The sequence below is a fragment of the Spodoptera frugiperda genome, chromosome 27 (assembly GCF_023101765.2).
Source record: "Spodoptera frugiperda isolate SF20-4 chromosome 27, AGI-APGP_CSIRO_Sfru_2.0, whole genome shotgun sequence".
Lineage (NCBI taxonomy): Eukaryota > Metazoa > Arthropoda > Insecta > Lepidoptera > Noctuidae > Spodoptera > Spodoptera frugiperda.
This window is the reverse complement of record NC_064238.1, coordinates 8,120,668-8,134,256: the sequence shown is the minus strand read 5'-3', so window position 1 is coordinate 8,134,256 and position 13,589 is coordinate 8,120,668. Positions and strand designations below refer to the sequence as shown.

At 33.7% G+C, this 13,589-nt stretch overlaps 3 protein-coding genes across 3 annotated transcripts in view; 1 reads left to right on the top strand and 2 right to left on the bottom strand.

Annotated features, from left to right (window-relative positions):
• Nucleotides 1-854: 854 nt before the first annotated feature.
• On the bottom strand, nt 855-8,420 carry LOC118263281 (branched-chain-amino-acid aminotransferase, cytosolic). The gene is made up of 8 exons (XM_035575169.2): nt 7,847-8,420; nt 7,090-7,275; nt 5,994-6,203; nt 5,371-5,601; nt 2,869-3,052; nt 2,594-2,716; nt 2,155-2,309; nt 855-2,076 (listed from the first exon to the last, which is right to left on the bottom strand). The coding sequence occupies exons 1-8, from the start codon at nt 7,865-7,867 to the stop codon at nt 1,888-1,890; spliced, it is 1,299 nt and encodes a 432-aa protein (XP_035431062.2). The 5' UTR covers nt 7,868-8,420; the 3' UTR covers nt 855-1,887.
• A 243-nt stretch (nt 8,421-8,663) lies between these two features.
• On the bottom strand, nt 8,664-11,358 carry LOC118263284 (succinate dehydrogenase assembly factor 2-B, mitochondrial-like). Its single transcript, XM_035575171.2, has 3 exons — nt 11,186-11,358; nt 10,455-10,594; nt 8,664-9,189 (listed from the first exon to the last, which is right to left on the bottom strand). Exons 1-3 carry the CDS (start codon nt 11,213-11,215, stop codon nt 8,919-8,921), a joined length of 441 nt encoding a protein of 146 aa, XP_035431064.1. The 5' UTR covers nt 11,216-11,358; the 3' UTR covers nt 8,664-8,918.
• Nucleotides 11,359-11,484: 126 nt separating this feature from the next.
• Nucleotides 11,485-13,589, top strand: part of LOC118263279 (cytoplasmic dynein 2 heavy chain 1) — a 53,608-nt gene continuing 51,503 nt past the window's right edge. The window contains exons 1-6 of the mRNA XM_050705636.1: nt 11,485-11,777; nt 12,000-12,133; nt 12,365-12,529; nt 12,754-12,853; nt 12,938-13,067; nt 13,164-13,297. Of these exons, the coding sequence (XP_050561593.1) occupies nt 11,741-11,777; nt 12,000-12,133; nt 12,365-12,529; nt 12,754-12,853; nt 12,938-13,067; nt 13,164-13,297 (700 nt within the window). The 5' untranslated portion in view covers nt 11,485-11,740. The remainder of the gene's footprint in view (nt 11,778-11,999; nt 12,134-12,364; nt 12,530-12,753; nt 12,854-12,937; nt 13,068-13,163; nt 13,298-13,589) is intronic.

Here is a 13,589-nt window from a genome sequence, read left to right as displayed (position 1 = left end):
TTAATCCACTGCGCAGATTTAGAAAGGCACTTAACTGTGCACCTACTAAACTATATGCATGAAACTGTGAAAGCTATATTTTCAGATTCTTTATCCTATCGTGTCATGCTCCCGACTCCCGACCCGGAATTGCGGACAACCTAGCGGGTTACCGGGGCCCCGGTTCGAAACGCAATAGGAACAAGATTTATTTTAGTCAGTAAAAGACTTAATACTCCCTCTTGTTTAACCCGGGCGGGAGAACAAATTGGATGGTTTTCCTCCAAAAATAGAGTCATTCTTTTCATACGATCATTGTGTTTTCAGACACAAAAAATTACATTAGTCTACCAAAGAATGATGTTTAACCTCTCTAGCTTCCTAGCTATAAACGAGAAGAACACTGCAGTCGCAATTTATGGGTGAAATAAAAACTAAAATTACTTGGTTAATTAGAACGTACGCATTTTAAGCTTTATCATTACGGATGTAAGTCAGTTCATAAAGGTACATAATTATATTGCGGAAGACATAATTGTGATCAACCCGGTAATCTCGAATGTCTTCCTTCTTGCGTAATTCACTAATTACCTAAATTCCAACCAATCAGTTTTATCTTTTATACGGAAATAATGTTAACTTCATTAATTGCCTCAAAATCTGTCGTTTTCAGGATTGATATTTTATTTTTATTTCTCGATCAAAATAAGAGCTGAAACTGCGTAACGCGGGCGCTCGATTTTCTCGAAGGAGTAGATGTAGATGCGATGCACATAATATGATCAGTCTTATTTTTCGTTTGAGTTCCATTTCAAGATTTTCTTTAACTTTTTATTTGGTTTCAAAACCCACGGGAATGAAAATGAAAATTATAATTATTATTTAAAAAAAATATATTGCATTAATAAATATTGAAGGATTCATACAGATTCGTACCTTAGACTAGAAAAATGCACGTTTTCAGCTAGATTACTTCCATTTCAAGGTCAAAATCAATTACAATATTTAATGAACTGAACAAAATCTTGAAAATACAATACTTCAGTCCACAAATAGATCAACTTTGATTTGCCAAAACGTCACTTACGTAAGCATTGTTCATTGGTCTAAACTTAAAACGTTTATAATAATTATATACAGAGTGAGCTTCGCCTTTACATTAATTACAAGTAATATCACATCACGTTTTACAAGTCTGTTACTGCGGCGTCATGGTATAGATATGTCATTTGTTACGATTTATTACAAGTATATAATTTTTAGTAATAAAGTCTTTTTTGCTTACTCTAAGAGTACTCACTCGATTACGTGAAACGGCATTCTTTATCTAGTTATTACTATTTGTAACTAAATAATATTTACAATAATCCTAACTTCGTATAACCCAACATTAATATTTTATAACAACAATTAATACAGTCATAATTTGATTTGGATGGCTTACGTTTCCTAAGTGTATACAGTAGCACCATACAACTTACTGTTGTAAGTTAGAGAATGTCCGCGTTTACTTCACTTCGTACTCGGCCGATGGCCCGACCGGGTGAAATAATACCAATTACTTGACGTCCTCCCGAAGATAGTAGATAGTGAATAAATAAATAAAATAAACACGTACACACTGATAGCGCTAACGATAACAGTATAATTAGGCGAGTTCTTGTGCTTCCAAATGCGCAGCATTTACACATCGTCCGCTTCTCTGCTCAATGTAACCTTAACTTATCAATAAACGTTATCATTTAAATAATATAATTTATCGTCCACACATTTAGGCACAGAAAGTTTTCTGATTATTTCTCAGCACAGAACAGTTTTCGATGTGTATATTCACATAACTCGTCGGCTAGCGACGTACTAGCAAATAGTCAGTGTCGGGTCGCAGGGCAGCCCGAGCCGCGGCCGGCACTACGAGATGACCTTGGCGTACGGGTGCTCTATGTGGCCGTACTGGATGGCCAGCAGCGTGTCCTTCACGCGCTGGTACACGGGCTGCGCCTGCGACATGGTGGGCACGCGGATCTCGTGGTCCAGGAAGCCCACCCTACTGATGGGGCTGATCACTACAGCCGTGCCGGCACCGAACATCTCCAACAACTGAAAAAACGAAGGGTCACTTAATATTTTGAACATTTGCATTAAGTCATACCAACAAATGTCAGGCACGAAACTTACCCGTCCTTTTTTGTTCAGTTCGATCACCCTGTCCATGGTAATAACCTCTTCCTTGACGACTATATCTTCCCACTGGCTGGCTAGCTCTATGATAGAGCGACGGGTCACTCCAGGCAAGATGAGACCATTCAATGGCGGAGTACTTAACTGTTTATCTGCAAGTAAAATGTTTATATTGCATAATTTTGATTTTATTTAAATAAAAAGAACGCCAGTCTAGAAAAACGAACTGATGTGACTGACCCTAATTGTTGCTTCAGATACGAGACGAGAATTTACCGGTCAAAAGGTCAGAGTGCCACCGACGCACCAGATAACACTTCGGTATCAGCCAGTCACACGGATATCCAACCATTAACCGCATGATCATACGTTATTTTTTGTTGTCACAGTCGTAAATAATAATGTTAATATAATTTATAACGTTTATTATTATTACCTCCTTGTTCATTGACGTAAACTATGAATATGTTCATCGCACCGACTTCAGTAAGCTCGTGGTTCGGTCCGAACAGCCACAATACTTGATGGTGACCCAGTTTAGCTGCGCGAGCTGTGGCCTCTGTAAACATAATCAGAACATGAGTATTCCCGTTTGCACCGGCTACATTCGATTTATTGATAAACTCATTTGGTTCACTATTCTAGTTTATCTATGCAAACATGTTACAAGGAAAAAGACGATTGCCACATAATTTAATGGCTGAAACTTACCGATCGTGGGTCCATAATTAGAGCCAACTTTTCGGTTGCCGACTCCTCCGGGGAAGGCCCGCACTACATTTGGATCCGCGTATATGGATACGGCTCCGTCGCTACCAGTCTTGTAGTACGCACTCACTGGACTAAGGATGGCGAACAACAACGCAGTTTCGGGGGCCATTATACCAAACGTGGGCTGTTGGAAAATAAAACATTATAAAGCTTACAACACAGGCAAAAAATATATACATAGGTGTTATAAGTTATTAAGTTATATACCCCATCTAATACTTGTAGGTACTTATTTACTTGTTGTTAGCTACGTAGTCATAGGCATACATAATTAAAGAATAGAACATAAAACATTAATTAATAAAGCGGTTCAAGGAATGTTACTATTGTTTCAGTTTTTGTTCTATGAACTATATGTGGCAATTAATTATTTGTTTGTGATTTAGGTATTTTCTTTTTGGTGTATATTATGGGTATTTAGTTTACTACAGGCGTGGCTTCTTCAATAATATCTAGAAGACGCCAATAACTTAGTGCTGTATCGGTAATTATTTACCTTGAACCGATATCGGGGGCGATAACAACGCGATGGAAAATAAATTAGCTAACATTTACTTGATTTTTATCGACATGCGATTATTTCATATAAATCTATCTGCGTATGTAAGTACTTCGTAGATAGCTAGGATCTATTTATTTAAATATTGAACTCAGCATTTAAACATTTTGAATATTGGTAACAAATAGTTACATATCGATACTTCTTCCTGTCTCTTACTAGACACAGTAGTAGGTATTGATTTTTCTTATTTTTTCTATTATTTTTACTCAATGATGAAGTCCATAAAGGCAGAGAGTAGTAATTCAATGACTAGGTATTTATTAGTTGAATGAGCTCTCTAATAGTAAACAAGGAAGTTCAGATATATTTATTTTATACCTATAGGTATAATTTGGTTACTATCAAAATATAATACCTGCTAAAAATAAAACGAAAGGGCATTTACAACTCAAAACCTTTTCATTTATCAGTATAATTGTTTTTAATTAAAATTAATATCGATAGCATCAAAAATCAACAACAAATAGTTGTTGTATGATAACAACTACGGAGTTGAATGCAGTGAAAACGTGACCAAGAATTAATTCCCAAATAATAGCAACAGGCGACCGATTGTGCAAAAATAACATGTTTTAAGTTTTTTATCGCACGTTTTCAGTCATGTGGTGAATAATATGCTTATCTGCAGTCTGCAGCATGATTTATATTTAAAAAGTTGAACCACTTGGCAATAAACTTGTAAACAGTTTTTTTAAGGAATATTCGTTTAATATTTATGAGCAAACATATTTCAAACGTCTGACTACCAATTTTAATTCAAGCACGTTTTAGTAAAATCTCTTTTTTTTCAGAAAACAGGAAAGAACTTTTTTAAAAACAAGTTTTTATGCGGCTTAGCATTTATGGTCATACAAATTAAACGTTTTACAAAATTTCAGCTATCGGTTGAAGATACTTCAAATACAGGTAGACTTCAAATACGTACATTGCAAGTTAAATAAAAGCTTGTAAAACGAGAACATCCTCCTTTTGTCGTTGGGTAAAAAACATAAGCCGAGCTAGGGGAAAAGTGAGTATCAAAGCAAATGTATAGGTTCATTACGAATGATAAGACAGCACCTACTTAACAACAATGACCGATCTGTTATATTATCGTCCTTCACTCCCGATAAACGAAATATCGATCGACACATACCTACCCATATCTACGTAAGTGAACCGCCTTGGAAGCGATACAACCAGTGAAAATATTCACCTATACGTCCTATGACACAATCCTAAAAACAATACTGATAATAAATGGTATGATTGAACAAATCTATTCGCGATATCTACTAATTTTACGATAATAATGTTATTTGGCAAATTATTATCAATAAGAGGAGTTTAAAAAGATAAGAGCAAGTGGGCTACAATATTTTCCGCGTGTACAGATTTTATTGGTACCATTAAAAACTTAAATGCTTACTTTTGATTGTTTTTTTTATTTATGATAAGCTACTACGCATGTGTCAGTTACTGCAGCATTTAATTTTGTTGAAAATAAAATATTCGTAATGAAATGTTTAGGTATTCGATAGTCCGAGTGATTTATTCTAGTTCTTTCTATCTATCTAATTTCGTCCTATCATCCTAATTATAGTTGTAACTACCAAGAGCTTAGAGCCCCTTATTAATCATATTATCCTGCTTTGCATAGTAGCTTCAGTGATATTTAAAGTCCGCAGTTTCACTAACCCGGTGACATTTATAGATACGAAGATTCACAAAAACAGGTTTTCATGAGATCCAGTGTTAGTATATTAAATTAAAACGTAAATGATTTCGTTAGAAAACCCCCCCAGGCCATGGATAAGATTTTCCTCATGTCTCACTTGATTAACGAGATAGATTTCCTAGAAATAATAATTTAATTAATTCAGCATTGTTTATCCCCTTACCTCAGTTCCTATTAACGTGGGTCGTATGTATAGAGTGGAAGTTTCTGAGTGAGGGACCCACTCCTGGTCGATTTGCACTAGCCTAGTTATGCACTTGATGAGCTCATCTCCATCGAAGGTTGGTAGGCCGGACCTCTGCGCCGCTAAATTCATCCTCTCCATATTCAAGTCCGGTCGAAACAATCGTATCTTATCATCGACCCCCCTGTACGCTTTTAGTCCTTCAAATAGCTGTAATAAAATTATAATCACTTTATCATCTTGTAAGTAGGTATATTATGTGCCTTGCCTACTACATACACTAAGGTCCCCACTGACATCATTCGTATATTAATGTGACAATACCGCTTTGATAAAGCGTTAACATCAATAACAGTTCTAGAAATTGCACCAAATAGAAGTAACAAGCATTTATGTTTGTATTTACCATTTACTTCTCATTACTACTAAGGAGTCTACAAATATTTATACAGGGCGTTGCAATATTACAGATAGAGAAGTTCAGAAAGGTACTAATTCAGATTTTTTTAGAGACGTAATATAAATTTTGTACTTTTAGCAGTTTCGAAGATTGTCGGCTTCATAGATCTATGAAAATGCTTAAGAGTAACAAATGAACATACTTGTATCGCATAATGTAGAGCTTTCGCAGCTGGGTGAATGCTTAAGTTTTCAAACGGCATAATTTCTGGTTTCTGCCATCCTCCTAGCTGTTTGAAGTAGTTTATTTTGAGCATGTGATCCGTGAAGAATTTTCCAAAACCAAGATCCGTAACTTCAGGTTTTGGGTTCAGTTGGTAAGGAGCTGCGAGCCTCACTTGTAAATCTTCATGCTGAAACACAAAACGCCAATTAAACATTGAACTGAACAGTGAACTCTGATTGCGTAACTAAAGTGACTTGTACTTTATTTGTTTACTTTTACTGTTGGGTAAACCAATCTGATATAACTTTGTTTATATTAATTGTCTTGTTTTATTTCGTGTCATTATCGTAGCTTAGTTAAAGCGTCAAGCGGTTACATCACATTGGTTTAACGTGGATAAATTAGTGTGTGTAAACATTTTGTACTGTTACAATATGGTGTAACATCGTCCGAGGGTCACGTGGCACTTGGCATGCCCGACTCAAGTCACACATATTATCATGCAGTTAACTCCTGACGGCAGATAGCAGTTTAGAACTACACTTGCATGAGAGCAAACAAACAAGATAAAGGTTCAAAACAGACATTTATGACTCTCTACCTACATATATTATGTACTTATATTCGTTTTAAAACAATAAGTACATACATACATTGCTAGTATTATCAGTTTTCATGTTGTTAAATAAATTACATACGTCAACGGATGCGTAGCGAAATTATTATTATTTTGATAAATCATATACATACATACATTACATTACTTGAATATAGTTGATTTAAAACGAGTAAGAATTTGTCATTACGAATTGTCATTTAATATACTATTGATAGGCAAAGTTTAAACCATTTATACTAGACAAAATCTCACTACAATATAGATTGTATTCTAAGCTCTCTGAGTGAGAGGTAAGTTAAGCTCAAATGTTCGAGATCAATCGCAGCTCATGATAACAATTACTCAGCCTATTGTACAAGTCGCTACATCGGTCATGAAACCAACTAATCACAAGAAGATTAAATTATTAAAACGACATTTAATTGAAATTGTCAACAAATCGCGGCACATTTACCTTGAACGAGATTTCAGGCGTAATTTGTGGGCGGGGCTTCTCAGCGGGCGCGGCCGTAGAGGGCGCCACGTGTTCGGGCTGTGCTTGCGCCGCATTCTCTTCCAATTCTTTGTAGCGGAGTGAAGAACTGCAATAACGTACCGTCTGGAACTTGTGTTGATTCTCGATGATCCATTTTACCAACGACTTGAAATTATAAAAAATAAACATATAAAATAGGCACAATTAATCTACTAGCTTAGCGTTTCTAAAAGTAAATGTAGAATATAGACAATGCTATTAAAATATTGATGACAACCTCAATCGGTCCCCTTTCTATACCTACATAAGTACCGACTTTGTACAGGTATTACCTAAGTTATCTATTGTACTTTACTATGTTGGTTTAGCACTAGAGTATAACTGACTTAAAGAGCTTTTTAAATGATTGGGCAATTAACACACACACTTTACAGAATTTAGCATAAAAATACAATTTTACTTTTACTTACCAATGATTAAAAATCGATAAAAAAGTAGCAAATTACCTTTATCCACAGATGCTAACAGCTTAGATATAATTTGATTAAATTTTATTATTAGGTAATATTTTAATCGCCTTAAATTGCGAACACAAACCTAAAGAAAATGCCTAAAACAATACTTAAGTGTCCTCATATTTATATTATTTCGATTAAATACCATGAAACGAATTAAGTTACATTTCTCGTTTAAACCTACACTAATAAATAATTAATAAAATGGAGCTAATCCTTACCTGACTGCGACGAATAGGCATCTTAATCACTTAATATAAACACTAAACACAAATACTTGTTCTAATAAATTAATCACAAAACACTATAAGTACTGTAAAATATATTTTTTATCGAATTAATGTGCACTCTTCGAAATAATGTACGTTCACAACTTGCTTCAAGTTAACTGACTTCACTGGATCAAAGCACAAACATTTAAACAGCAAAATGATAAGATTGTGGCTGACCTGCGAGTGACGTGCTCATTCATAATCAACACAAATTATAAAATATTATTTGATAACGCAGTATTTAATCAAAATATGGATTACGCACTGAGAGTTATTTATTTGGCGGTATTGGTGTAACGTGCGCGGTCGTCGTGCAGGCGGGCGGTTCGTTCGGAACTAAGGAGCACCACTGCGCAGCGCCTTGGGGCGGCAGCGTGAGGTCGAGTGAAATGCCTGTATTAGGTCACCGAGCTTACATGTTCATACACATTTAAATTAATATGTAAATACTACTGGCAAATAAATGCTTATTTACGCACGAACCTTATTTACATACCAAATTATTCTACATAATAATACAAACTCCAAATGACAAAAGACAAATCGTTTATAATACCTAAGAAGCCAGCCGGAAATATTTTTATCGCCTTTATTTTAATAATCTTACAAAAAAAATACTTTAAAAACATCTACAGGAAAAATTATCCTATTGAAAGTTAATTACGTCATAAGCTGCGTATTTCTTTAACTATGTATATGTACCTACGTAACATAAAATAACCGTACTTAATGACGCAAACGGTATATCTAAAACAAAACAAGCCAATTTCATATGATCGTCATTATTATTCTACAAGTCAACAAATAATTAACATTTAATAAATAGAATTTGCATTAACTGGATTAAATGCACTATTTTTAAGAAAGTAAGTACTACTATAAGGGCTGATTATTCTAACGCCAGATATATATTATCGGTGGAATAATTTACAAACTTTGAAACTTGCAAATGTCTTATTTTGATGAATTATCTGTTGATTGAAAAATCAGCCCTAAATTTAATTTTTTTTTTGTGCTAATTTCAATATAGATTTGGTTGACGTAGAGATACTCTATCTTCGTTTTTGGCGTGTTTTTTCAGCATGTCCATTATTTCGTTGTCGTATTCCTTGGGCGTGGGTTGTTTCTCCACCATCCAGTAGAAGAGATCCCAGTCGTTGCTGACCGTGTTGATGAGCCGATCGTACATTTTAGTTTGTTCCTCATTGAGTGAGGGCAAGTATTTCTTTGCGAAGGTGCTCAAAAGGAGGTCATTCTCCAACATTCCTCTTTTCCTGGACTGGTACAAGAGCCTGGAAATATTAATTGATATTAAATATATACATTACACTTATGGTTTAATTATTTATGGTTCAGCTGTCGGAGCTATGTCTGTTGGGTATGAAGATTCGCATTTGATCACGATAAATAAATAATAGTGTCATTTAGACTAAATTTTAAAACAGAACCTTAAGCTTGTGTAAGCTATCAGTAAATATTTATCATAAGATGTAGATAAATAATGAACATTAATAAGGAAAGATTTTTTTGGTTATTGCTCATCTAGCGTCATTCTTCGGACTCAGAGTGGTCTTAAGTCATCAGTTGTTATCAGAATGGTGTCTATTCATATCATTCTGCTATCCTGCATGTTCCACATAATATACAATGTAATAATGCTTGTCAATACTTTCCCATTTACACTTCTATATTTTCTTATTCCACTTCTATACTTTTCTATTCCAGTTTTACTGAGAGCAATAACATGTTTTGATGATTAATAAATTAATTACTCTCATTAAGATTGCAGGAGAGTTGATGAATGTATGTATTTATTAATTTATAAATAATCTAAATGATTATTTATAAACATTATCAGTTAATCTTGGATCCCATGAATGCAGTACTTTATATTATAATGTATGTATTTTATTTAATATGACTGTCATTGACTGTGTTCAAAGTCGGAGTTACATTAAATCATGATTTTTAGGCATATTTTTGTTTCATTATTTATGTTATAGAAGGTGCATCAGTTATACTAATGATTATAGGTCTTAATAAAAAAGTGCATTCAAAGAATACATAAAAATTAGGCAATTATGTAGTAGAAAAAGTTAGTGACAATTCTTCTTACAGAGAGCAAAAATAGAAAAGAAAGTAAGTAATAAATCATGTTTCACTATGAGAATAATCCGAATTAATGGGGACCAGGACCCATTCGGATAATCAAATATTCGGATAATCGGATTTTTAAAAAAAATTGCCATTAAAGAGAATAAAAGCTACGTTTTGATATTGCATATTTTTTTATTGAATTAAATTGCGGAGAAAGTCAGTGTAGGCACAAAAAAGACAAGTCAAGTCAAGACTTGACGCGCAAACACTGGCTTAGAATAATAGCGCACTTTTTGGTCTTTGGACTTTTTTGATCAATTTTTGTGATTCGGATAATCGGCGATTCGGATAGTCGGAGTTCGGATAATTGGAGTTCTACTGTATTTTTATGTTGTGTATACAAAAAAAATATATCTTATTCTTCTTCTATCATCTTTCTTGTTATACAACTTTTTCTCACCTTGCTTTACGTGTCTCCAATGATTGTGGTTTGTCAATGTCATAACGAGGTATTTCCACATAGGAATAGTCAACATCTATACGCTTGTCGCTCATAAAAACACTAGGCATTCTATTGATCAGATTGGGAGCCTGTAGCCTCTAAAAAAAAAAAGAAAAATAATTAATTCCTCCATCAATTAAGTACCTATTTGCTGTTTTTAATTTTATGTCACATGCTATTTACTAAGACTAGAGGTTTAAATTTATAATCACTTTTTTTATTAGATTTTTTCTCTTACATTGTGAAATAATTACACAATTAAGTTAAAAGTTGTCGTTTAATGTTTTACTAATGTATTATAACAGTGCTAGTATTTCCATTTTACATAGTTACATATACTAAAGAGGTTATAAAGAGACCATTGGCTTTTTTAATGAATTTCAATGGTGAGTAGGTACGAAATTTAATTATTTTTTAGATAAAATTTTAAAGATTAAATAAAACATTGTATTGCATAATGTCAAGCAAGAGTTAGGTAAATTCTTTATACATTATGGTGAGAAATATTCGGCATAGTTGATTATAGATAAGTATATTAGCTTTTTTGGATAAGTTCAGTTATATACTAAACAAAGCTCGAATTCTTTGAGGTTTTTTTTAATTGATACATGTTTAAAGAGATAAGGATTTCGTAACAAAACTATCTATTGTAAACAACAAACAATACAGTAATTATTTAAATAACTTACCGATACGAAAGATAGAATGGGACGATACATTGTATATACTTTTATTGACCAAGAAAGCAAAAGAAAAATCTTTAATGCAAATTATTTTCTTGGAAAATAGAAAGTTATCGAAAAAAACAAAAATAGATCAATACTTTTCCATTGACAGCTGAAAATGCGTTTTAAATTTGACAGTGACATTTGTGACATGCGCCTTTTTCTGGCGGTAAACGTCTTCCGGTCCGGCTGTTGCTGACATGCGACTGTTTGCTTATTATTGTTTTCAAGGATTGAACGAATTTAAAAATCATATTTTCCTTAAAAATAATTACTATAAGAAAGTTATGTTACTTGTTGACGTATAAAACTATTGAGCTGACGTTAAAAATATGAGCAATCCGTTTGATTTTCAAACTGAAAGTATTAAGTTCCTAAACGAACATTTCACCGTTGCCATGACAACAATGTTGTGATCAAAGTTGTGATGTTGTTACTTTTAAATATCTTTCGTATAAAAGTAATACACCTTGGATGATGATATTTTTAAATATCTACATTGACATTTAACTTGGTAAAATGTTACCTATACGCGATTTCATATTTACTATACTTGGTAAGACTAATGGACCTACCTACCACTTTTAATGGAAAAATAAACCTGTGAATTTCATAATGTTTGGTTTTGTTGTGTAATGCAACTAAGTAACCGGGTACCCAGCTATGTATGTACCTGCACCGGGTGGTGCAGTAACTAGGATTAGTTAAACGATATTTTTCTATGCCTTTTTCTTAAATACCTCTTAACTACAAAGATTAATTAATTTGTTTTTTGTAGAGCAATATTACAACACAACAGATTTGAAATTGAATGAGAATTCAGAAGATGCATTAACAGATTTCATCAATAATCCACAAATACTCATAATTCAGGGATATATGAAACAAGATAATATTTATCTTCAAACCAGAGTGAGTATTTAAAAAATAATAAATTTACTTTTCCAGCTTTTCCCTTGTTCAATCAATTGATTTGGGTTTGTATTTTTCCATACAATCCAAAAACTTATAACACCCCTCTTTTTGCGTCGGGGGTTAATAAGATCAATTAAATAGAAAAAAGGTACAATACCTATATTTTAAGGGGGCAAACGAGCAGACTGCAACTACTTAGTTTAATTTAAAAAAGTAATCCATTTTCAGATAAAGGATGATAAGAACAAATCTATAGTATTCTATAAAACATCTGCACAAGAGCTACTGCATGATGATGCAGTGCACAATATCAATATATTGACCCTCTCTAGTAACACAGCTGAGACTCTCTACCAGATTTGGAGACAAGTTTACACACCTCTGTTAGCTGCGGTGAGTATATTATCTTGCATACAATAAATAATTTATAAATATCCAATAGGACAAAAGAAAAAGTAACAAGGTATGCCTTGAAAATACAAAGCACCAGCACTATCTATTCATATTTGAACTATTCATATTTCATTCGTTTCAAATTATGAAAGTTTGACCAAACAAAGTTTTTCTGCCTAGCTGCACTAAAACTTTTTTATTAATTCCAAAAATATTCTCTTCAGGAAAATGATTTGTATTCCAATAAGATACAAAAGAATCTGTCAGACCTAGAGTCTAATTTGAGGATTTTAGCCCATGGAAAAGGAAATACTAACATAAATGGTAAGTTGGTTACCTTGAATCAAATGAAAATATATATGTACATTATTACACTTTGTTTATTTATATATTTTTCATGCATTGCAGTTGTGTTATCAATCCAAGATGAATTGGAATATTGGAAAACTGTTGCACAGAAGAAGGACGCCAGTAAAAAAGAAAAAGAGGCTGCATCCAATTTTTGTGAACTATTTGAAGATATTGTTGAAGAAATACGGTAACTAGACAATTTGAAAAAAAAATATATGCAATAAAATCCCAAATTAAAAAGAAATACCGAAGTAATCGTAATTCTTACTTTAATTTTTTACAGCACAATTAATTCAAGTCCCATGGAAGAGATCAGGGAATCAGCAGAAAATATAGGTGGAATCCTGGATGATATATGGCGGATTACTACTTCCCCATACTCCCAAGAAAGGATGGTACACATCTTTGATATTATTGGTATGTATTAGAAATTTGTTACAACAGTGGTCCCATTTCTAATAAGCGAGTCCTAGTCCGACATGTAAGTGCAGCGCGTCACGATCCGCCTGAAAGAGCCATCAGACAACCACAGATGGGGCCCAGTAGGGCTGATGCAGACCTGGAGCTGCAGACTGCCTAGCGGGTTATCGGGGCTCCGGCTCCAAAAGCGGGAGCAACGGGGTGTTTTTTAGTAAATAAGAGACTTCTATCTCGCCTTTCCCAAAGCGGGAGAAGTCATTGGAAAATTTATTTAGTAGACTCAAAAATA